Source organism: Zootoca vivipara, chromosome 1 (genome assembly GCF_963506605.1).
Source record: "Zootoca vivipara chromosome 1, rZooViv1.1, whole genome shotgun sequence".
In the NCBI taxonomy this organism is placed as follows: Eukaryota; Metazoa; Chordata; class Lepidosauria; order Squamata; family Lacertidae; genus Zootoca; species Zootoca vivipara.
In genome coordinates, this window is record NC_083276.1 from 38671190 (window position 1) to 38697662 (window position 26473).

At 39.1% G+C, this 26473-nt stretch overlaps 1 protein-coding gene across 5 annotated transcripts in view; it reads left to right on the forward strand.

Moving 5' to 3' along the window:
* The window catches only part of CDIN1 (CDAN1 interacting nuclease 1), a 136431-nt gene that overhangs the window by 103849 nt on the left and 6109 nt on the right, over positions 1-26473 (forward strand). For 2 of the 5 annotated variants that reach the window (XM_035110456.2, XM_035110485.2), the window contains one exon: positions 14802-17580. In XM_035110456.2, the coding sequence (XP_034966347.2) occupies positions 14802-14916 (115 nt within the window). In that variant the 3' untranslated portion in view covers positions 14917-17580. Of the gene's footprint in view, positions 1-4854; positions 5848-14801; positions 17581-22545; positions 23750-26473 lie in introns of those variants that run through there. The other 3 variants (XR_004692302.2, XR_009557409.1, XM_035110478.2) reach the window with 3 other exon arrangements.

Genomic DNA, 26473 nt, shown 5'->3' on the forward strand with positions numbered 1-26473 from the left:
GGAAATAGTTAAAACCTTACTAATGGAAAACATGAGAGAGGGAGGGAGAGACCACTGCTTTTAGAAACTCCTTTATTATGGCATTTATTGGATGCAGTTCTTTAATAGGACCAGAAGAATATGTGTGTGTCCTTAAGTTTATAGATGAGATAGCTGTTTAATTATTAAAATGCAGAACAAACAGAATTGATTATAGAAAAGGAAATTGTGAAATACCATAATGTCAGTGCTTTTCTATTGAATGCTGCATAAAGCTGCATAAAGCTTAACACATGTAAAGAATCCATATGCCTCACTCAATAGCTAAACTAATTTTCTGTTTTAAAATTTCTAGTTTCTGAAGACAAAACTTCAAAGGAAGTCAGACCTATGTTTATCCCTCTTATATGTCAGAGTTTAAATGCAATGTTTTATGTATACAGTCATCATGACAGTTGAAAGAGCTATGAGGAAAAGCAATTATATAATTGCTTCAAGTATTAAGTGGAAGGGATAAAGGTTTTTTAGAAACCATAGAACTGTTTTAATAATTGTATCACCTGAAGTTGAGTAGCAAAATTATGTCCTGATTATTTTTAATAAGTAATTAACTATATGCATGTATAGGCTATCAAAGATTTACAGAAATTATTTTTCACTGGCATTCTCGCGCGTGCACACACACACACATATACAAACACCCCATCATTTTCTATTTTAGCAGTTTCCACAATTTAAATATTACATTCCTATTGTTTGCTTTCTGTTATATTAGTAGTGTGTGTTTTGCAATTCTAATCTTCACATTTTTCTTTCTTTATCACCAAAGTAAGCCTTTTGAAGCCGAGGAATTTTTCACAGCAATATTGACAGTGTTCACATTTGCATGATGACAGCCAAGGAATGGAGCAGTAATTTTTGAAATTGCAGAAGTATTTAGAACACTGATAAAAGCTGAAATATATTTTTGATGGATTGAAGTTAAGCATACATGATTTTTCCTGCTGTCAAAAGGCTCTGAATTTAGTGAATATTTGCCTGCTGTGAGAATGCAAGATTAACATCACAACCATCACCCGGGCACCCAAACCCTGCAATTTAATAGCTTTTTAGGTTCTTTCCTTTTTCTAAACAGCAATTAATCTCATTTTAGTACAATTTTCTCGTTTCTGAAGTTGCTCATTGAATCGCTGTTTTGTTCATATTTGGCTTCAGCTCCTCTGCATAGTCATTAAAGTCCCAATTAATGTCACCTTTAGCTGAAGAGTACTCATTTTTATTGAGAAAATGACAGTTGCTGCCATGAGTAGTGCAGTGTAATATACATTAATTGCCCTGTAACACTGGTAATTACGAGTTTTTCAAGCCTCTCAGTAAACTGTCATGCCTAGACAAGACTGTGCTAAAATAGATTACTCATTAGGGAGACCTGTCCTGTTTTCTGTTGGGTTCTTAGTGTTGGTATAAAAAAAAATAAAAAAATCTTGAGCTTGAACAAATAGTTGCCAAAAGCAATTTCCTACAACAACATACTTCTGTTGGGTTCTCCACCCGTCACTTAAGTCTGCGGTCAGCAAATAGACAGGGTGCAGCAGACTCAAGAGAAACTGAGATTTGGACAGTTTTTTTGTAAGGTGCTCAGGAATAAGCTTCATAGTCCTTAATTCAACACTGCAGCATTGTAGTATGCTGTGTTAAAACAGATATGTACTGCATTATGAAACAGAAATTGGTACTGACAGTGTTTGGTTAGTAAAATCATAACATCACTCACTGTCAGCTATATTGAACTTATTAAACTTGTAGCCAAATAGTTCTAAATTCAGAAATTATCAGGTCTGTTGAAGAATGATGTATTTGGGTGTTTTTGGGGTGTATCTCTTACACTTTTAGATTATATATCTGAAGGAAATAGTGCTAATACCATGAGTGAAATAATTGGTTCTCAGTATCAGCCTTTAATACATGTTGTTAAATATATGTCACACCACCAACTGAGCTGAAAAAATCAGGTGCTTCTAATTTCAGAACGAATGTATTTTCCCCTCTCTTTCCAGAGCATTTCTTGTTTTTTCATTTTTTAACATAATCACTTCTAAAGGCATGGCGGTGCTGAACTGAAAAACCTTTGTTTTATCTTTGTTATAACACCTGCTTTAGGCAATCTGCTCCCTTTCCTCCCCACCCCCCAAATGAATTTTGTCACAGCCTTTCTTATTCTCAGATAGTGATGAGCTAATGAAAGTAGATAGTACAATTTGTGCTGACCAGGTAGCAACTGCCATCGTACAGCTGAGGATAGTTTAAAGAAATAAATAAAATATAGCACTATATCACTGATTTACCCATTACGCAACATTAATAGTGAGAGACCTTGGTGTGTTTATCTGTTTGTATTGGTGTGCATTTATCGAATTGTTTATGACAAGACTAATTGGGGTAATTGTAGACACTGAAATTACCTGTCAACTATATGTAACCACACTCCCTTTCTTTCTGACAAATGATGACAACTGAGGGACCCCGTAGCATTACTCATGATGGCTTTTCGAGTGGTAATAAGGACAATAGGGGCCCTGGCTAATTTGACATGGACAGCTTTCACAACAAGAAGCCAGCTAAATGACTTGTCAGTAGGGGAAAGAAGTCGGAAAAGTAATGGAGTCCCCCATGGCGCTCTGACAGGGAGATGAGGCAATTTCAACGGAAAGTGAAAAGGCTTCAGTTTGTCAAGTATTTAGAACAATCAGAGAACAGCTAGAGGCTGGAACCTGACAATAAATTTGTGAACCATGGTAGCAGTTTCATATAGGTCAGTTATTTCATAATGGTTATGCAGCTTTTAGAGGTTTGTGCTTTCGTAGTGTACTTCACATCCGCCAACTGGTGCTTTGTCACCTTAAATTTGTGCTTTGCTTTTACACAGTGGGAATAATAGTTAAGGTTACAGAGTAACAGAAGTGTAAGACAGCATGGTTTTCAGACCCCCAATATACTGAAAAATAAACAAAATCTGGATAGTAATCCTGTGATAGCATCCATTACAAGCCAGAGGTGTTAACACAGAGTAGTGGACTGCAACTTTCTCATTTGTGTTTTATTAAAAGCTTTCTTTTTTTCTTCTTTTTTCCTGATGCTTTTTTCCCTGAACTATATTCCAATTTTTATGGTTTACATACCTGTGGTGTTTTTTTTATGGTTTACATACCTGTGGTTACAGACATGTGTAACTAATTACATCACAAAAATAACTTGCATTTGTTTAATGTTTTGCTGAAATACTGGAACATTAAGTAGAATTATTAAATCTGAAATATTTATATTTTGAGATTTTCATAATCTTACTTTCCCCCTTATTTCCCTTAATTATTATTATTTATATATTCTTTTGATGTTCATTTATTGATAAACGCAGAGTAATTTTATATATCCATCATTTATTTGTATGGTTTGGCTGTATATTTTGACCTGGATTCTCATTTTACCCCTTTCCTTCGATTTAGTGAACACTTTCCCAAAGTAATCAGCAACCATCTATATTTGCTTATGTATTTATCCTGTATGCTAAAGAGCAGCCTTATCCTCTGACTATTGATATAACCAAATTGCCACAATCCACAAACAATAAGGAGGTATCAATAGGCTTGGGCAAAGTCCAAACTACCAAAAATAAAAAAATAAAATTAAGGGGAGGGGAGCCCTGTGAGAGAACCCAAAACACCCCAATGAGGACTGAGAATGCTCAGTGGCCAGCAAATGCTGGCAACTATTGGTGGTAAAGGACGGAAAACCAGAGAGAAGGGTGAGGGGAATGCAGTATCAGGACATAGGATATGAGCCTGCCTCACTGGAACCCTGAAGAGGAGCACTCCATACTGCAATGTATGTACCAGGTCTCACTAATAATTATTCCTCTTTTTCTACAGCATTTTTAAAGGCTTTTTCATTCTTTTTTCAATTTGTCCTGTACAGTAGTTACTTAATTGCATACTTCAGAGCTATGCAAAGATTTTGAACCCACATCTAAGTCCAGCATTCTGTCTGTCCATGTGAACTTCCTTCACTTAGCTTTCTTTTTTGGTCATGCTAACTTGATTCTCATGAATAATCTAACTGCAGATTTTTTTAATAAAAAAAATGCAGCATCATTGCCACCCAAGTTGCTGTTTCCTTCTTATCGCTTTGACTCTAGGGCCCTTAAATACAGTGGTACCTCGGGTTAAGTACTTAATTGGTTCTGGGTTGCCATTCACTCCACGAAAAGTACTTAATCCAAGCGCCATTAGCGCACGTGCCCGAAGCGCCGATAGAGCACTTCTGCGCATGCGTGAAGCACGCAGTTCGCTTCTGCGCATGTGGCGGAACCCGGAAGTAAACACTTCCAGGTTCCCGGAGTACTTAAACTGAAAGTACTCAACAGAAGCATTCTTAAACAGAGGTATGACTGTAAATGCTTCAGAATCAGTCTCACGTGTTCATGTTATTCTGGCCCAGTCTGACATAACATTATGCCAAACCATGGCTTAGTGCAAACACAAGAGCATGCGGGCTCCTGGAACAGAGACAGTAGCCATTTTGCTCTTTCTCCCCTCCTCCTGCTGCTGGTGTGCTCCTGTGAATTAAGCCATGGTTTTGCTTAACATGTTGTCCATGGTTTGCTCTTGAGATTGCAACTTATGGTGTGCAGTGACCACTGCCCAGTCCCAGGGAGTATCCGTTGCAGTACTCTGCAGATTAGTTGTGCTGTCTCCCATTTGGAATGACAGAAAAGTAGACTAGAACCATCAGAGCATTTTGCTCAACTGTGAAATATGTTTATAGAGGCCATGTAGAAACTGACCCAGTGTAATTCAGAACATCTTTGTACTTCTGCAGGCTCCAGGATTCCACCAAAGATGCTGGTACACCCCTCTCATTTTTCATCTCCAACCATATTGTCACTTAAGAACTGAATTCACTATCTGAAGAAGAATTTATGAATTCAGCATCTGTTTCAAAGCTGGAATAAAACTATTGATTAATGATATTTAGTATGTGTGTATATACATATATTTAGTTTGTGTGTGTTCGTGTAGATAGATGCAGATGAAGTGTGTGTGTCCATTATTCTGTTCAATACAAATGTAGCATTTTAGAAAAAAAATAATTATCTCTATATTACTGCTGTTTTTATTACATTCATGTATTTGCAAAGTCATTTCCCTTTTTTTCTTTTTTGTTAGTTGGATGTAGTGAAACCTATTTATCTAATAGGTGGCATATGTTGTAGAGAAAAACACAAAATCCTCGTTTCCTCCAGACAATCAACCATGAAATAATTAACTGAACTTTTTGTTTTTCCAGCAGATTTTAAAGAAATACAATACAATTGAATTTGTCCAGTGGGGAAGGGAAGGGGACATAAAAGATGTGACCTAAGCATTTTATCTGGCCACATTCTCTTTTAACTGTTAAAATATCCCGAAGCACTCGATCACATTGCATTTTAATTTTAAAGCCATGTGTTCTATTAGTGAAGGGCACATGTTACTGATTTGCACTCTAAGTTCCAGCCTGTTTACCAGAACACAAGGCTGGCATGTCCAAAGTCTCATCTAGGTCAAAAGGCCTAGAGTTGACATCTTTCTGAAACTTTACCCTTGTGAAAACTGGAAGCTCTGATTAGCTCTGCCAACAACCAATTGTATGGTTTCTTACTGCCACTGATTATATTAGCTTCCCATTTATCAAGTGCATAGCCAAGTACTTAACCTATTAACATAAGGATTTGTTTATTTAATGGCAGCTGCTATCCTCATCACAGTTGGGCCAACCAGTGGAGTATATCTTGAAAGGATTTTTCCTAGCATGAAACAGCCCTCATACATTGTCATACCCTGTTTCTCATATTTTAAGACATACCCATAAAATAAGCCATAGCAGGATTTCTAAGCATTCAAGGAATATAAGACATACCCCGAAAATAAGACATAGTGATAGGCGCAGCAGCAATGCCAGCCGCGCCAGGAGGAGAAGGAAAAAAATAAGACATCCCTTGAAAATAAGCCATAGTGTGTTTTTTTGAGGAAAAAATAAATATAAGACATGTCTTATAATATGAGAAACACGGTATTTAGGCTACATTTGGTCCTGAACCATTAATTTAAATGGGTGTTTTGTAACTGACTTACTCGGTAGTAAGTCCTATTGTTTACAGTGGCCCTTGCTCCCAACATAACCAACAGGCAGCTACTGCTGTGGTGGGAGTGGATTGCATCCAAATGTATAAAGTAAATTTTAAAAAATTATACTACATACATACACACACACACACACACACACACACACACACAAAATCATTGTACATAGAAAAGTAGCATCAAGTTCTGCTAGCTTATTTTTGTTTAATTTGTTCTAGCATTTCCTTGACAAAATATATGTTTTAGCCACTCTCTCTCTCTCTCTTTTACAACTGTTCAGTTAGTGGTTGGGGTTAGTGGTTTTGTTTAGTTTGTGTTGTTTTTAGCGTTCTTTTCTGTTAGCTATTTCTTAGAGCTTGTTCACCTCCTAAAAAGGCAAGATATAAATACCTTAGTAAGTAGATAGAATGATCCCGCTATTTACACTTTGTCGTTCTATTTTTAGTGCAACCACGGTACAGAATTCTTTGTGGCCCGCACTGAAATAAAGCTACCGTAATTTACCCGTGAGTTATAAAATGCTAAAGGGAATATTACCTGAGAATCTTAAGATCCTATGAAGATTTTTAGAGGTTTAATTTTATGTGATCAAGCAAACATCCTAAAATCCATCATCCCCTGGATTATCGTCTCCTAAGTATAAGTATTATTTTAAGACCAGTATTTAAAAGCAAAAGCCTTTATAGAGCAACATTTCCGTAAATTTGCACATACCTACATAAATACTTATGCGTTAAGCCAGAACAAATAAATACAGTAAAGAGAAAACAATGCCTACTCAAACTTCTCAATCCACTTTGTGTAATATCTTAGGAGTTTCCATGCTTGGAAAATGAGGTTCTTAAAATTAACTAATAGTTCAAAGGTGGTGTAAATTACCTGGAATTACAAATGAATTGTAATTCTTACTTTTACTCCTTCAACTGGAATTATAGCTCTTTTAATCTCTAGAATTTACCATTTTTCTTCTGTTGCCATAGTGAAATCAGGTAGCACGAGCAAAGCTGCAGGGTTTTTTTTTCCTTCCCTTTGAACTTAGTTAAAAATAATGCTTAATCTATTAGGCATGCTCTTAAAATATGCTTTAAAAATGTAAATGTAAAATTAGAGCAGGTGGAAAGTCAAAGACTGACAGGTTTAGAAATGAGAATCCTGTTTATCCATGTGCAGTTTCAAGGAAAGATTTTGCCCCTTTATGAGTTACTTTTTGCCTTGAAAGACAATTTAAACCCAAAGAAACATTTTGCTTTGCCAAGTTCACTGATTTGAAATGTAAGTGTGATCTCTACACATCCAAAAACAATCCAAACTTATGAGAGTAATAGCTTTTGCTACTGAAACTGGTGGATTTATTTTGATTATATATTTTGTGGTTTTATATTTTGATTTTGTTCTGTGAACCTCCCTGAGACCTCTGGGTATAGGGTGATATATAAATTCAAATAATAATAATATTATTTTCATACTGAGTTTTTTCTGATGAAAGTCTCTATTTACCTGTGGCCCTCCAGATGTCGTTTTCCTGCAAATCTAATCTCATCATCCCTGTCCATTGGTCTTGCTGACTGGAGCTGATGCAAGTCTGGTAGCATAGACCTGCCCCCCCCCCAAAAAAAGAACTCTTATTTGCTAGCTCTTGAATCACCTGGCTGTCAAAAAATGCTGGTGTAATCTTGATTGCGTTTTGCTCAATTACAGTAGTAAGCAGTAGCAGGCAGCGGGGTTGTGCTGGGTTGTTACCTAGCTGAGTTGCAGCTGCATGCTGAGATGGAGATGGGCATTGGGCAAGTAAGCGGTGAGTTTGGTACAGTGCAAACACACAGGCAGAAGCACCAGGTTGGCTCTATTGGCATGTTAGCACCGCACCAATCTCACGTTCACCTGGCCCCTCTTCATCTCCATCATGTTATGCACCAGCCATTTGGCCAGAGGGAGATCAGGTAAGGGGCACAGCCCCAACACATCATCCGCTCCTGATTTTTATCCTGTTTCTCAAGCAAAGGCTATTGATGCTCACTAAGATGGTGGCTCTGTCTCTACAGTTGGTGGCAGTAATGTACCAGTTGCAAGAAACCACAGGAGAGGAGAACGCTCTTGTGCTCTAATCCTCCTTGTGGGCTTCTCGCAGGCATCTGCTTGGTCGCTGGGAGAACAGGATGCTGGGCTAGATGAGCCATTGCCTGGGTCCAACCGGCTATTATGACATTCTTACACTCAATTATTATTTTGTAGTGTTACCCTTCTACTTTGAAAGTAATACAAAGCGTCTTTTTCCCCCTATTCTGCCTTTATAGAACTATGATTTACTTATTTAGAACAGCTTTATAAACTGCTTAATCAAGGACCGAGTCTCTGGGGTACTTTGTAAAGTTGTAGATAAAAACCACAAATCTGTTTTTTATCAGCTAAAACACAGATAAAATCAGCAAAAAATGTCAAAAACAAATGTAGGCAACCAAATCATATATCTGGGTAGGCTTGCTGAAATAAAAAGGAAAAAGTTGTCAGGAGGTATATAAAACAACATAACATGGATGCCTGCCTAATGTCAATAGATAGATTGGACTATTAAATAAATTATTACTTTACAACAAGAGATATATACAGATGAATTAGGCAAGTGCTTATGAAACCTTGTTCTAAACAGTTGCAGGGATGGAGGTGACCAGCAGGTAGAATACTTTTTTCTGGCTAAAAGAAGGAATGACCTCAGGAAAAGGAGGTTGTAGCAAAAAGTATTTTGGCCTAGGCTCCCAATAAAGAATTAATTGCTTGAGGCCTAGCCACCTAGTTACCTTTTGGATGTGTGACACCTCAGTATGACACATGTAGTGGGAGAGATTTTGTCTTTGGCACATCTCACTGTTCTGGCAGGAACTGCAGCCAGATCAACAGCTGAAAAAAGAAAAGATTTCTTCTGGCACAAGGCAGCCAGAGATTATTCAGATATCATCTTGCACTGGCCCCAGGATGGCCTGTTAGTTCAAGCCCTAAAAATAAACAACTATTAATCACCTAATGGCAAGATGAGTTGACCAGCACTTTGGTTGTCTGGACCTCAAGTTAACCTTTCTCAATAGCTTGCCTCATGTTTTCTGTCACCCTGGCAGTTTGCAGCCTGGCATTCCTCTTAAGTCCGTCAGTTTCAAGCTTAACTAAATGTTTGCTTCTAATTCTTCTCAATGATGATGAATAGTTTGGATCTTGGGGGAATTAGACAATAGAGGGCTTCCCCCCTACTTGCAGCCTTTCCAGAATAGGTTAATGGGCATGAAAGATTTGGAATGAAGATAGAGCTTTTGTAGAGAGAACATTATATTTTTGCATACAACTCATGAAACAGCCATTTGGCAGAATTCTTTTCAAAGGTAGAATTCACTCTGATGTGAGGTTTTTGCACTGTTTTTCTTACGCAAGTAGTAAGGAAAATCATAATCTGCACTTAGTTCTCTCTAGCTAGTCCTTATCTCACCATCGCCACTTATAAGATTAGTAAGCTTAAGGATCTTGAAAACCATCCTGTGATTTTTATTATGTACAGCCCATATTACTGAGCGCATAGGACGTGAGGCTACAATTAACGTGGGCTTCTATTATAATTCCTTGGCAAATCCTTTTTATTGCACCAAAGCCATTTAGACTCATTAAATGCCGAGTTTCTTCATCTAAACCACAATGTGGATAAAAGCAATTCAAGATCATGCATTGCCATGGCTGGGTATGGAGACCCAAGGCAGATGGATATGAAAGGAGCTTCCAAACTGGCAGCAGTTTGGAGGGGGGTTGGGGGGGGGGGACAAGCGGTGTCAAGTATCTTGCAGGAGAGGACCTTAGGAAAGAGTGGGTCTAATGAGCCTATGCATTGGCCTCCAGTTGACTGAACAAATTGCTGGTGCTGGCTAGTGAGGTGGCTGCTGAAAACAGTGGTGAGGAGTCAGAGGACAAAGGTCTGTGGCCTATGGCCTGCTCTGCATCCCCTAAGCTAGTCAGCTGCTGGCAGGTGCAGTGGAAGAAGTTGAAATAACATTCAAATGCCAGTCTGGTCATCTGTGCATTGGAGCCCTATCTTGTTCTTCCTGTCAGAATTAGCATATCATGGGCCATCTTCCTCCCAGCAGTGTATGTTCCCCACCCAGGACTGATTTGAAACTGGGTTTAAAAAGCCCCAGGAGGATCATCTCCCACCTAAGCAATCATAGATGGTTCATGCCATTTATATGTTGGGTGGCTAGTTTCTTAGTTTGGAATTATTCAATGTGCATATGATTAATGTATTTTAATTGCGTTTCACAGAATCCATATTTTTCATTCACTGTTGTGTCAATTTTTTCTCAGTATACAGTTTTAAGTTTACATTTTAAAATCCCCAATAGCCACCCAAATAGTAGATGGTTTTAATGTCCACAAAATAAACAATTGTATTGAGTTATATATAAGCCAAAACAAAAAATAGGACTAGCAGAATTCCTCCAGTCTGTTAATGCTCCAATTGTTGCCGAACAAATAAAACATCTTTCTTTCTTTTTTGCATAAGCAATAGTGCATTCGAGTTAAACTGTGTTCAATAGATATATGATAATGTGTAGAAAACTATGTGTTGCTTTCTTTAAACCTACTAAATCCGTAAAAGTTTTTGAAAACACTATGAGCCTGGCTGCAATGCGAGACATTTTGCAATCTTTCAAGAGCTTCAGATGGAGGCAGAGACAGTAGTACCTGGCAAGCAGGTTGGTAGGCACAAAAGGGCAAGACTTGACAGGCTTCAACCAGTGTTCAATTCGCTGGTCCACAAAATTCAGTTGCGAAAAGTGGCTTGAAGCACAGCTACGGACTATGCTCTTGGTGCTTTTAATGTTACATCTGCCTTCAGCAGCTAATAATTTCCATTACAATATAAGATAAATCTGTCAATTGTTAGGAACATTTCACAATTACCTGTACACAGTGTTCTATGTATACACACAAAATTAATGAATGCACACATTAACCACATATTTGCAAGTATCCAGGAGACAGGATTGGTCACATATGGTTGCTAACATATCCAATGTAGCAAACATACAAGGGTGTTCTCAGTAGGATTCTGGATTTATGGAATACAGCCAAGATGTATCATAAACTGATTTTGAAAGTTCCCTCATTTTCCAAAGCAATTTGCTGTGTGGCATGTTGGGAAAGTTATTTAGGAAACATAAATCCAAAGAAACCAAGCCTTGTAAGGAATAGTTGAAGCAACTTGGTATGATTAGCCTGGTGAAGAAAGGGGGTATGATAACCAACTTAAAATATCTTAAGGGCCAGAAGATGGAACAAGCTTGTTTTCTCCTGCTCTGGAGGGTAGGACCCGAACAAATGGATTCAGGAAGAACTTTCTGGTAATGAGAACTGTTTGACAGTGGAACAGGCTATCACAAGAGCTTGTGGACTCTCCTTCCTCAGAGGTTCTTAAGCAGAGGTTGGATGGCCATCTGTCATGTATGATCTAGTTGAGATTTCTGCATTGCAGGGGGGTTGGACTAGATGACCCATTGGCCCCCTTCCAACTCTACACTTCTATGATTCTATGAAAGCATCCTCAGACAATCAATATAATTGTAATATCTGGTTAAATCAATGTGCTGGATTGCTTCCATAATGGTTGAATTTCTGCCCACAGCAATCTGTAAATTTTCCAGTCTCCTGACTAATATACTTTAGCTAATTGTTTGCATTTCAGTGTAACTCTTAAGGTAACATTTCTCTCTGGGAATTGCACTTGAATATTTTTTAAATAGCTTAAATAGTATGTACAGCATCTTGTGGATTAAGCTACTCAATAAATTTATAGTCAATACATACTGTATAACCCAATATTTTCCTTTACCAACTATATAAACTCTAGTGTCCCCCTCTACCCCACTAGTCTTTAGTCCCCAGTTTGACAAGTCTGACCACAAAGCATAAATCTGTACAATGCCTTGAAGGTTGTGTTTGTGTGCGTGTGTGTGTGTGTGTTATAGCCTGCTTTATAAATGGTTTAGGAAATGGGCTACAAGATTGCAAACAGATTATGAAAAATGGTCTTATTTTCTGGAGTTAGGAACAAGATGAATCCCCCCATTCCTTGCACTTAAATAGGAGCATCAAGTAAAAACTAAAAGGTTTTTACATTGCACAGTCTAATAACTGAGATTTTTGACTGTCTGAAAAAGGTCCTTTCTCCAACATTGTTGATTTCTTGACTGATTAATGCTTGGACTTTCAAAATAAATCACATCGCTCCAGCATAATGGCCTATGAAACGCATTTCTTTTTAGACAGGAGTCTCTTGTTTTGACACTGGATTTGGATTCCAAAGACTTTCCTGGGTTGTTTCCACATTTTCTTTTTTTAAGAGAGCGCCATGGTCCTCATGCCTTGTCTATGGGCTTCCCAGAGGCATTTGGTTGAACAGAATCCTGTTCTAGATGAGCTTTGGTCTATTCCAACAGCGCTCTTCCTATGTTCTGATTTTATCACAGTGAGCAATAGTTGTAACATTTTCCGTTCAGCCTAACTTTCTTTAAAGTGATCACAAAAGGAAGGTTGGTCACCAATTTGTTTAACAGTATAATTAATCTATAAATAAGTTTCTGCACTTACTCTATAATTTGCAGCCCTGAATTGGGTTCTTCACAAATCACATCTATGCATCTATGAAAAATGGTGGTGAGTCTCAAATTAAAAAGGGTGGTTCTTGCTTCTATCTTTGACCTCTTTACTGCTTCCCGTTGACACAAAGGGGAAAAAAGGCTAAATGACTTTTCAAATTAAGGCAGCAATAATTAACTACTGGCATTGTTTGTGATTTTCCGATTCTGCGAGCTAATGAGAGAGAAATTAGTGCTTAGCAGCAGGAGTTTCTGATAGTCAGTGCCAAATGTTAAATGTGCCAACAAGTTAATTTTGGTTTTAAGTACTTCACTTAAGTCTTTTTGAACAAGGAATTGGAATAGAGATTGTATGGATGTTGCGCATATGCTACCTTTGATTTATGGAGACATTGTATTATGCGATACATCCCATCCAGCATTGAAGGAATAACATTAATGCATAAAATACAGAAATCCAGTTGATTCAGTGGGACAGTTGAAACATAACCACAAACCATGGTTTGTGGTTACAAGAGAGGATCTATTGTAGGCCACTATAATCTGGTTTTACTGCCGATCACCATTTCGAAAGAATTATTTAACACAGCTAAATCTGCAACACTAGTCTTTACATAGCACCTGTCATTCTAAAACTCCCAAGGTTTTAGAGTGAAAGATGCTATACCCAGCAATTGCTTCTGAAAGCATAGGAAGGCAGTGGTTATAAATCCACAGATGGCCGAATTAAGCAGTTGAATATAAGAAAGGTCCTCCGTCTAATCAGAATGGTAAAAGAAGTCCACTAGGTTTTGTCGCTTTTGTTCATTATTCATTAGACATCTGTGGAACGGTCCTTCCATTGTAGTGTTAGAAAGAACCATCCCAACGAAGCCAGCCTGGTTCTGCCCACATTTTTAAATATGTTTTATTGACTTGGCGGACCTTTAAATTGTTATGGCTCTCTTGAGACATCCCCATTATAATTAAGGCCCTTAACAAAAGCTGACTACCATGTTGGTGTGAATTCAGACCCGTGTACAAACCATTATATGACATTCCACTGACCTTGTACATACAGTCTCTTAACAGCTCATCCTGTACTGTTGTTTTTGGCAAGTTCACTATGCCATACAATAAATCACAGAAAGGGAGAAAGGAAGAGCTTTCTGGCCTCGTGTTGTACAGCCTGGTGTAACGTTAGACTATAGAAGGCTTTTCTGTTTTTAGACATCCTTTTACTAACCTAACATTCATAATTTATTATTTCACTGTAAAATTCTTGCAATACTATACCAAAAGTAGTGCTTCCCTTTAATTAAGTGCTCTCAGTAGGAAAAACGTGAAACTGATGTGCAAAACATATCACTACACAATGATTGATAGTGATTACTTCTTTATGAACCCAGCCTGAGGGTCTGAACTTCCTGATGGATAAAATAGGCCATGGGGCTACTTCCTGAGATTGCCTAGTGGGGATCAGTCAGCCTTAGTAATATCTGAGGAATTTCTAAGGCACAATCAGGAGAGTTTTAGAATTAAAAAAAAAACTGTGATGAACTGTGTTTTTGCATTGATAGTTTCTTGTGCAATTCCTCATTGTAGAGATTTTATTACAAATAATAGTAAGCATTGTACAATACTGAAGTCTTTGCTCCTCTATGAATTCTTCTTCACACTCTTCCTTTTTCTTAATCCTGAAATATCAGGTCTGGAACATGTGGCAAGCAAAATAATAAAGAGCCTCCTGTAAAAACCATGCAGTGTTCAGCCAAAGATTCTTATTGATTATTAACTAATATGCAAGGAAATAACAAATAATATTTGTTTGTCCAGTAAGAATCTTTGGAGATCCTTTGAAAGATTAAACACAGCCTTTCATTTAAATGTGCTTTATCTGTAAAGCGCTGTGCTCGTTTTTCATGACGTGTTTCCCAGAGTTATTAACAGTTCACAGCTTCACATGTTTTTATGCTCTTCTCGTTGGTGTGATTATTCATTATTTATGTCTGGTCTTTTGTTTTTTTTACCCTAGATTTGGTCCCGGACTAGTTATCTATTGGTATGGCTTTATCGAAGAGTTGGACTGTCATCGCAACCGTGGTATCTTGCTCAAAGACTGCTTCCCTACAGACATAGTTACTCTTTGAGACTTTCCATGGGGGTGGAAGAAAAAAATTAGAGGAAAAGGCGAATCCGGAAGCAATTTTACTTTCCTGCAGTATAAACTACTGGCAACATCTGCCCTGAACTTCAGGTGAACTCTTCCAGCCCAGGATCACACTACTACTACTTTAGACAAACACATCAAGAGTTTCTGCTTTACTTCAACCCTCTGCTGATGCGAGCAGCCAAAAAATACAGACACAGCCCAAACATTATCAGCATTTCTGTCTCTGTCAAACAGTTTATAGATAGCCGTAATCTTTCTTCCTTCCGGATGGCTTCTCCTTGCACTTTGAACAAAAGAAGAAATGTGGAGGCTGAAAGGTGTGGCTTTCAGTTTTTCCTCCCAGTTATGAAGTCACTTTAAAAAATGTCTTCTGTCACACAAGCCTCTTTTCTGGTTAAATGTTAAAAACCTAGCTAACACAAACTTAAGTATTCCGTTCTTAAATGGTCACGTTGTGCTAAGCTACTACAAGCTCGTATAGGTTAGGGAAGCGAGTCATCTGGCAATGTATTCTTTTAACTCTGAACTTCCAGGGTTTCTGGGCACAAAGCCAGACAGTTGACCCTTTTAATGTAAATTTTAATTACTGGTATTTATCTCATTTCATGCTGTTAAAAGCCATAGCATAATTGTAGAAATGCTATTCTCTCTTACAAAAAAATGTTTCATTTGTCCGATCCTGAAATTAAAAGTCCAGAAATATTTATAGTATATATTAAGTTGTAATGGGCATTTTAATATTTTGGAATAAAGTGGGCATTGTTAGAGCTTGAGTCTTAGCCTGGAAATCTGTGTTAGAAAGATATTTTCGGTAACAGTAAGAAGGCAAAGATTTTATTTGGACATGCTGTGGAGATGACTGAGAATCAGAGCTATGTACCTGATACATTACCCTTGGATATGAATTCAATACCTAATGGTCATGCTCACAAGCATATAAAACTATTCAAGCTATAGCAACCCTAAATGGATGCCTTCTGCACTCCCATAGCCTATTTGCATCATCCAACAAGTACTCAAAGCCGATCATGGATATTCCACTTTCATGGCAGAAGGAAATGGAAGAAATATAATTATCACTGCTTTTTATACTCTTTTGATAAGCTATTATAAGCCTGTTTCCATTGCTTCAGAAACTGGTCCTACCCACATTCATATTACTGTATATATTTTCTGCCAGTCATTAACATTCTCATATCTTTATATACTAATCTCAGCAAGGAAAGACAACATTCTGCTTACACATTCATTTATTTGTTAACCACAATTATACCTTCCCCTTAAGCAAAAAAGATCTCAGAGCATCTTACAAAAATCATTCCTAAAACACACTCTGTCCTCAGACTCACAAACTAAAAAGACATAACACACAAGAAAAAAGGAATGATAGGGAGGCGGAAAATGCAAGCTCCAGCACAAGTTCTTACAATTACAGCCAGCAGTGGTAGTGGCAGTTCTGGCTGTGGGGAATTGAATATGAATCTCTGTGACCCACATGTGGTGGGGGGGGGGGGGGCTAAAGAAAATGGCTGGGTTCAAAAATGCCTGGATTCAAAACACCAGGCTTTGCATACTCTCCTGCAGAGGCAGAGCCCCAGTAGCAGAGATTAAACTCACAAAAGTTAAGCAGTGATATAGTGTTAGGAATATAGGTTGCTAAAACTTTTTAACCAGTTCAATTGCACGCAGCAGCTAACCTCTTTCTACGCCTCTTGCTATGAGCAGGCCACACACAGAAGTAAGTTTAAAATGCTTTACTTGCAGGTTCAAGGTATCAGCCATGCATTGTTCCATGCAGCAGCAATGATAATGCAGGCAGAACACTCTTGAATAGAAAATACAGCAGGACAACTTCGGTTATGCATTCTAAGCGTAGAGCTAGCTTAAGCATGTCCATCCGGGTTGATTACATGATGAAGAGATAGAGAGATAAAGGAAGAGGAAAGAAGCTTCACTTCCTTTCCAGAGGAGAGGGGGTATGATCAAACTGAGTCTATCTAGCAATATAACTCTATGATCCTTAACCCCTTAATGCACCAACTAGCAGCCATGCATAGTTATGTTTGACTGCAATCTCCCACACTGGCTGCCTTTCCCTTTATAAGAGCAATCCTTCCCCTGAAATACTTCACGCACACACCCTGATCAGATCCAGGAACAGAGCTTGTGAGACATCTTGGCCAAAAGGGCGGAGCAAATCCTGAAGTTACCTTTTCCCCAGAGTTCGCTCAGTTTTGCTGCTCTTTAAAATGAAAATAGGAAAATCTCATTGTATTAAAAGAAATAACATTGTTTCCTCCGGCCCCCTCCATCATCCATTTCCAGCAGAAGTATCTCAGAGTTTTTCCTAGAGTAGACCATAGCTTGCCTATTTTGCAGAGGACCCTGTAGTTTTTGAGGTATGTTTCTTTGAAATATTAAACTTTCAGCAAGACCTTATTTCAAGCAGTGTAACTCATTTATGTTTAACATACTGCAACAAGCTTGTAGGTTTGCTTGCACATAAAAGATGGCAGAAGAAATCTGTAGTGTGTAACTTATTGGTGCTACACAGAAGTAATATTCAGGGTGTTATTGCCTGGTGTACATAAAACTTGTTCAAAAGGTGAAAATAAAATAGTATTCCAGCATTATTCCCTTGCAGAACTTAAGATGGGGGTTGTCTAAATGAGGTGGGGTGTGGGGTTTAAGAGTAAAACTGGATTTGCTTGAGGTGGTACAGCTGCATTCTGTTGTGTGAAGTAATCTGCAACAACAGCCTTTATAAGATGGCTTAGTAGTTCTCTCTCTCCCTCTCTTTGGAATAAATTAAATTTATCTGCACAGATGTTGAAAATCCTGCTCAAGCCCCATCTAATCTTTGTTTTGTTTGAATTTTACATTAAATTATGTTAAGGAAAGATAAATAAACGAGGTGCTTGTATCTTAGTATTTATACCCCTCCATAACGTTGTTACATAACAGGTTGGCAGGCTATATTGGTGTCTTCAATCAAAGTTTTTGACTTTATTTAGAAATGAGCCCATATAATCATTTTAAAAATAGCATGAAGCAAGTCATAAAGACTCGCTGTCGAACTGCGCTAATTCTCCTTCCATAGGCTTACCATCAGCAAAATTATTTTAAAAACTGATAAATTAAAAATGGTGCTCTATTGCAAATTAATAATGTATGTGTATTTTTCCTTATCAAATATACACATCAATTATAAGTGGGTTTTTTAAAACAAAAACAAAAAAACCTATTGCATTTTTTTTACAATGCTATAGTCATTAGAACCTTAACATTACAGCCAAATCCAGTTTTATGGAGAGAGTATTCTGCAGAATGTGCTAATGAATTATGCCAAGCAAGAAAACAGAAGTGGGCATAAAACTGAATGATGTTCTCACTGGCATATATAGACTTACCAAGCATCTGCTCTTACAAACACTGTAAAAAGGCCTTTCCCCAAGCCATAGAAACTGCTGCATTTGTGTGCAATGAGTTCAATATGGAGATAAAAGGAAAATCTTTGGTTCATCAATAATGAGACATGGACACACATGGGCTCATTCTCAGTTGCCAGAGGCTCAGCTAATTACCTTTCTGTTACTCTTGGGAGTGGGAGATCTTCCTAAAATGGAGAGGGAAGTGGAGTTAAAATTAAGTAGAGGGGGGGGATATAGTGATGATGAGGGACTTCTTCGGTTCAGATTAAGACTCAGAATTCTCAGTGGCATAATGAAGTTTTCTCTCAACAAACTGGTAAGAGTGGGGAGAAACCTTCGACTCACCAAGCAAGCCTTGTGTCTGAGTAGGGATCCTCTGCAATTTGAATGCAGGGCTCCCTAGTCAAAACCAAACACCCTAATTACACAGGAGTCACCAGTGTTGCACCCGCAAGTGGCAGCGTGCCCACCAGTACCTCCAATGGCAGCTGCAAAAGTTCTCAGTAGACATTCCCTTAGGAATCCACAATGCATGAGAGTTTATTTGCTCCTCCTGTTGTGTCACTGTTTGACACGCTCAGCCTCTCCTGCAGTGAACACACACCCATAAAAATGCCCACATTTCATTGGGTGCCAGAATTGGACACCCACCTTCCCATTCATTCTGAACAGAGGAGAGGTTCAAATACCTTATGTGGCTGCTGTACAGTCAAACCTCGGTTGTCGAACGTAATCCATTCCGGAAGCCCGTTTGGCTTCCGAAATGTTCAACAACCAAGGCGTGGCTTCCAATTGTTTGCAGGAACTTCCTGCACTCAAGCAGAAGTTGTGTCGAACATTCGGCTTCCAAAAAACATTCGAAAACTGGAGCATTTACTTCTGGGTTTTCGGCGTTTGGGAGCCCAAAACATTCCAAAATGTAGGCGTTTGGGATCCAAGGTTTGACTGTAGTTGTATTTTTTTCCCATTGATGAGGTAGATGGTTGGGAATGTACATGCATCATTTTGTGGCCCTGTCTCTTTTTCTGCTCATCCAGAAGTTTGCAGAATATAAAGCTATAGTTATGCACACACATCTCCCAGTTGATGGTGTTGTGTTTTACACCTCCTAGGTAATTTTTCATTTAAATGTGGTTTATAAATGATTTTAATAAATAGGAAGAATGAAAATCTTGAATCAGTGTCAGCTTTTGGGATTCCGAGAAGATAATCAAAATTGCAAGACCAGCCCTCCTCCATCTGTGCTGACTGTTAGCAAAATGATGCTGGGAGTTGCCCTACTGCTATTCTGGAAGCCAAAGGAAAGGATTAAAATCTATTCATTCTTTTACTTATGTCAATGAATGAATGCCAAAAATAAATGTGCAAAGGATGCTAGAAGATAGAGAGTGTGAAGGAAGAGCTCCAGGATGTTCTTTATTTTGGATACATATTGATTGATGCAGGAATCCATACGAGCTCCAGAAGATTGACCTACCCCATTGACCTAAATGGGAAGAAACCCCGTACACACTAGACAATGTGCAGATATTATAGTCTCCACCATAGAGGTGAATGTAGTAGCATTTCTGAGAGGCTACATTTGCAAGCTCTCAACACACATGAAAACACTGGTTTGGGGATCACCAAACTGAATGGTTCACTCTGAATCATATTAAGCCAATGTTGTTTATTCACTTCCCCATAGTTTATTCTTTGTGCATTAACTTACAACACTTGTCTTCCTGGGACAAATTCTACCACACATATAAGAGTCTTTGTGATGCAACAGCCAAATCTCCTACATATCTGTTCAACAGAGGCCCATGGTTCAGCCTAGAATGCTTTTTTTTAACAAAAAAAACATTTTATTAAATTTTCCAATTACAAACCAATTATATCTTAACAATTATTTCAAATTATACAAATACAGTACATATCAATTAAACCAAATATTATGCCAAATTATTAAAAAAAAATGACTCCCCATGCTTCAAAATCTTGAGATTCTGAGTAACGATACTCACTGCCATCCTACTCCATATTTCAAAATCTTATCATTATAATCCATTATACAGTAGTCCCGATCTTTTCCCAGCAATTGTTCTAGTTGTTATCTTCCTCTTTTATCGCCTAAGATGAGGCTAGAGGAGACATGACCAGTGCTTTTTTTCTGGGGGGGGCGCAGGGGTCCGCATTCCCCGAAACATTTTGTGAATCTAAGTTTGGTCTCATTGAGGGCCAGTATTTCAATATGAGTAGGAAAATGAGAGTACCCCTAAACATTTTTTTTGGGGGGGGGAGCACTGGCTGTAGCATCTTATGCCTGTAAATGATGTGCATTGTTTGGAGAAATTAAGTACACGGGCCAAAAAGGTTTGGATGGCTGAGAACCAGTGCTTTTTTCTGGGGGGATGCCGGGGTATGCAACCCCTAAACTTTTTTGTGAATCTTTGTACTTTTGTCCATTCAGTCACTGTACAGTACCTTGGGTCACAAACACTTCGAATTACAGACTCCGCTAACCTGGAAGTAGTACCTCGGGTTAAGAACTTTACCTCAGGATGAGAACAGAAATCGCATGCCAGCAGCACGGTGGCAGCGGGAGGCCCGATTAGCTAAAGTGATACCTCAAGTTAAGAACAGTTTCAGGTTAAGAACGGACCTCCGGAACGAATTAAGTTCGTAACCAGAGGTACCACTGTATTTATTTTTCCTGATTTGAACTATAAAATGGTGATTTTTCTTGAGTCAAAATGAGAGTACCCTTAAACATTTTTTTTGGGGGGGGAGCACTGCTGAAAATTATGAACCAAAGAGCCCAGGGAAGAAAAGGGTTGTGAACTTGAGACTATATACTGTGACAGGAGGATTCTCTCAGTTGTGGCAATAAACCTACTGCAGGCATCTGATCTGGCAACCCTAACTAAAGGCAATGCCTTTCTGTTGGAAACATGTAGCAGCTAAATTTCACATAACAATTTGAACTAATCAGTCAAATCTTTGGCAGCAAGTTTCTAGTTTCTCTCCCGTGATGCCCTTCCATCACCCTGACAAAAAATGTGTCACCGGCACCCATTGTACTGGGTAGAGCAACATGCTTAGGAGAGCTGTAGGCCCTTGTCTGTATTCTTGTGTTTTGAAATTAGGCTCCAGAATGGGTTAGCTTGATCCATATTGCTAAGGGCAGAGAGCTATCCTGCAAATCACTGGTCTTCTGCCTGTAGGTAGGGAGCCACTAGTGGGTCACAGCCTGATTCAAAGTGGGTCACAACAGGAGCACTACCTCCATGCAAATATATGGTTAAAAAAAAATATTCGAAATGCATCCCCAAATACATTTTTGGGTTAAAAGTGGGTTGAAGATACCTGCTGTAAATGCAATCATCTACACTGTAGATTCTCATTCCAGTTAACTTGCTCAGAAGTAGCCGGTGGGTAGGCTTGTGCCAGCCTTGGCTTTTTGGAACTGCTGTGGGGAAAGAACACAAAAAAATGGTATGCAGAAATGTTAACTAAGATGGCTAAGAGTGAGCGGTGCTTGGCAGCAAATCTACGCTTTATAGGGGAGCTATCTAGTACGATCTTTATAAAACAGGCCTTCTTGGGTTAAGGAAAGGTCACATGCTACACAAAGTTTGGAGGCACAGGGTGTATTACTCAAGGCTTTCCCTCCTGTGCATAGTAAACATTATTTGAACCCTTATTATTAAGACCATGCCAGAATTCAAAAGATTAAATGAGGAAGATGCAATTATGAGCTAAATAATAAACAGAGCAGATTCGGTTCCTGTTGCATTTTTTGCTTTCCTGCCATTGTTTAATATATGGCTTTTATACAAAGAGCAGCTTAGGTCAGCTACTATAAATTATGCTTTTAGTACAATGGTAATCCAGTAAAATTATTTCAAAGCTTGATCAAAGAGATTCAAAAGTGCCCTCTAAACTTTTCCATATTACAGGGGGTGGAGACTCATTTTGAAGCCTTAACTGTTTCAGTTTGGTCCAATAATTTTTTGTGCAATCCTGACAATATTGAAAGGTATGCCCTACATTTGGAAATGCATGATCTGGGCAGATTTATTTGAGGCCTATGGGGAACTTATACCAGCTGATGCTTTTAAAGACACTCATTAAGACTCCTGTCTTAAGGCAATCATCACACTAGAAGTGCTGATCCGTGTTTACTCTTACAGGAACGAGACTGTGTGAAGCTCGGACTCACATACTTCTATCTCCCCTCTCCTCTCCCAGTTTGGCTGTACTGAAGGAGAAAAGATTGAGACTGTGGAGTGTGCAAGCATTTTTGCAAAGCCAAATCATGCTTTACATTCATTCAAATGAGGCTATTACCGGTAAGTTGATGGAAAAATGGGAGGGAAAATCATGTTAATTGCAACATAATAAAAATGTAATAGGCATTAGTTTATTGTGTTTAATTTATTTATTTCATTAAAATTATAGACTGCTTGGTTGTAGGGGGGAAAACCTCAAAGTTGTTTACAAAAAGATAAAACAAGAAAATTATCAAGAAGAAATTGCAACCATTTAAAACATCCAAAAAGTTAAAGTATTAAATCGGGTTGAAAGTCACATCAGCTTTCTAAGCACCTGGGTAGGCTTCTTTAAACAAGAATGTTTTTCCGCAGTTGCGGAAAAGAATACAGCGAATGCAGCTGCTTGATATTTAATAAAACAACTGTAAGCAACCATTTCTCAAACAACACTCTATCATAGCAAACCAATGCAGATCGGGGGCAACACTATGCAAAAATACACACACTCAGTTCTCAGTGACTGGAGGTGGCATGGCTCCAGAATCAAGCAGTGATCAAGATTCCAGAAGCTGCAGAGTCACTAGCTAAGGAACCATATTCTGAGCCTAGTGACCAGAGGGCTACTACATCAGAGGCACCTTGGACCAGATCCCACCGCACTCAGGTTTCTCAAGTACCTTCCTCTGAGCCTCAGGTGTGCCTCCCAGCCTACATTGTGATTCCAGCAGTGCAAGGACACAAGAGCTCGGGTAGCATAGACCTGCCCATCAACAGACCAGAGGCTTGGTCCTTTAAGGACTGCAGTTCTCACTAATGAGAGGAGGACGCTAGGAGAGGTGGACTGGAGGCAGAGGTTGAAAAGGCATTTGACCTTTAGCCTTTGTTTGGGTGAGTTGCTCACTCAGAGCTGTCTGTGGTACTGGAACAGGGCAGAGGCAAGGACATGGTGTTTGGTGCTGCTTCACCAGCACTTTCCCTGCAGGCAAAGCAGTCGTCTCTCCCCACCCTATGGATCAACTTTCACAGGTGGGTGGGACCACCCACCCATCAATCACTGGGTGGCATGATGACATCCAATGATTGGCAGGTGGGTAGCCTCACCCATGTCGAAGTTGGCCTGCAGGAAGGGGGTGAGATATGGATTTGGCCCACCAGGAGAGGGGGGGTGTTCCTGCTAGAGATCAATTAATTTTTATTGAAAACTAGAAATTTATAGAATGGACCTGAAATAGATTTGGAACTTGCTGCCAAGGAGTGTGGTGCTGTCTCCTTCTTTGGAGGTCTTTAAGCAGAGGCTTGACAGCCATCTGTCAGGAATGCTTTGATGGTGTTTCCTGCTTGGCAGGAGGTTGGACTGGATGGCCCTTGTGGTCTCTCCCAACTCTATGATTCTATGGAAAGTTAGCTCCTTTCTCTGGTGGCTGAAGCCTTGAGCTGTTGTAATAAGCAATAATATCTATTTCCTATAAGTGTTTGTTGGAAGTGTTTGAGTTTTGCATGTTAATTTATCACAAACTGCAATCCCATATCCTGCTTTATAACATGAGATAGGGTAGTTCTAATGTTTAGGCCACCCTTTGGGGTGCAACCGAGCCAAAGTTAAACTTGTTACGCACCATTGGTAGTCATTTGAGAGAGTTAACAATGTACTTAACCCTCTTGAAAACAGTATCAGAAAATTAATGTGTTTTATTTACTTAGTCAAATGAGGGACAGTTTACTATATATGGAATATGTCAAAGTGGTTTGCAATTAGGAGTCAAGGATTCTAAATCAGCAAGGAGTCAAGGACTCTAGAACATACTGCAGGTTCAATGCATATATACAAATTATATAAGTAGTCAACAAATCTAATTATTTAATAAATACTTGTATTTACAATTGCAAATGTAAAAACCGGAATTTAAAGATATATATACTCAGGCTATAAAATTATACAAATAACAAGCAGTACTATCCAGAGATCCAGAGATCAATCGTCAAAAAATACTGTTTTTCAGTGTCTAAAACATGCTACAGATAATAATAATAATAATAATAATAATAATAATAATAATAATAACTTATTAATTAAATTAATTAAATACCCTTCATCTGCAGATCTCAGGGCAGTTCACAACATAATTACAATATGCAAAACACATAATAAAAATAAGAACAGAAGCAAACTAATAACCCACCCTCCCACAACACATTTAAATGGGATGTCAATCTGCCAAAGGCCTGGTTGAAATGGAAAGGTTTTGCCTGGCGCCTAAAGGTGAAGGTGTCAGCTGAACCTCCCTGGGGAGAGCATTCCACAAATGGAGAGCTAGAGCTTCCCAGATGGCAAAGGGAGAACGTTCCAAAGAACACCTTTCCCAACATTGACCCACATAGTCATCAGGATCATTGGATGAGACTTGGTTGACTGGGCCTCAACTTGCAGTCTGCCAACTAGCAGCAACACAGAAGTGGTCCTTCTCCATGGTAACACCTATTTTATATCCAGTGTGGGGAACCTTTATCAGCCCAACAGCCACATTTTCTTCTGGACAATCTTCTGGCAACACATGCAAGTGGCAGGAGGAGCCAGAAGCAAAAGTGAGTGGAGCAGTTAATGTGAATTTTACCTTTGTGCAAGCGGTCGGTTTCTACACATACAGACACACCCCTCTATGTTCTCCATCCAAGTCAGCAAGAGGCATTCCAAGTTCAATAAAACTTTCCAGCCCAGCAAAAGTACTAAACGAGGGTTTGAAGCAAGACTAGTAAGGGGTGTGACCTGGGAGAAGTGTGGCCAAATCCCATGGGCCAGCTAGAAAGGCTTGGAGGGACATGAAGTGCATAGTTTAAATTTAAATTGTAATTTAAATTCTCATTGCTATTGATACAAAATACCTTTTGCTTTAGGGTCACCAATCTAAGCAATAGGAAGGGGAGGGGAGGGAAGAGGGAACAGAAGAGGAAGGGGAGGGAAGGGCAGGCTTGGAAGGCTGCATTGTACCCCTGGGTCTGAGATTCCCTGTTTCATATGTTAATAACAAGACTTTGAACATAACTCCATTACTAATAGGTAGACAGTGCAGTTCATTGAAGACCAGTGTAATAGGTGTGGCCAGATCCCCCAGTCTGTACCCTCCCTAGCCACCAAATTCTGCACTAGCTACAGCTCCCAAATCATGACCAAGGATTGTCCCACACAGAATGCCATGAGGTCACCAGTGCATGGAACACAGTGGCCAAGCTGTCCCTGTTCCAGAAAGGCTACTGTTGGCCTAGCAACCAAAGCTGGCCATGGGGGCTCCTCACCACTGAGGTAATTTGAACCTCTAATGGCAGTAGTATTATTCCAGGAGCACCCCCAAACTACTTTCTTTCTTTCTTTCTTTCAGAGGGGATGCAATCCTGTCTGCAGCAGATAAAAAAATTGATTCTCAGATCTGGCAACCACTCACCCCAGAGTCTCCATTACAGAGAAATGTGCATCATATGCATGTCTAATCAGAAATAGGCCACATGAGATTTAATGGCTCTTACTCCCATGTAAGCCTTCTTTTCTTATTCAAAGCAATGGGGCCTAAGTCTTTCATTTCGACTACGTTGCATCCTTTGCTACAGTCCCATTTCTAGTCACTCTTGGGCTAGATTTAGCCTCAGTCATCTGCTGTTATCTGCACCGACGCATGGACAGGGCATTGTGCAACCATGCCAAAACAAAACAAAGTGTCCAGGCAGGAGGACGGAGGGTATGTCAGACCACATCTACAAAGGCCACGCAACTCTGTCAGGGTGATTCCAGGCAGGCTGTTTAGAAATGCTGAAATGAAATGAAACTAAGTCAATTAAGTGATACCAACTGAGGTTC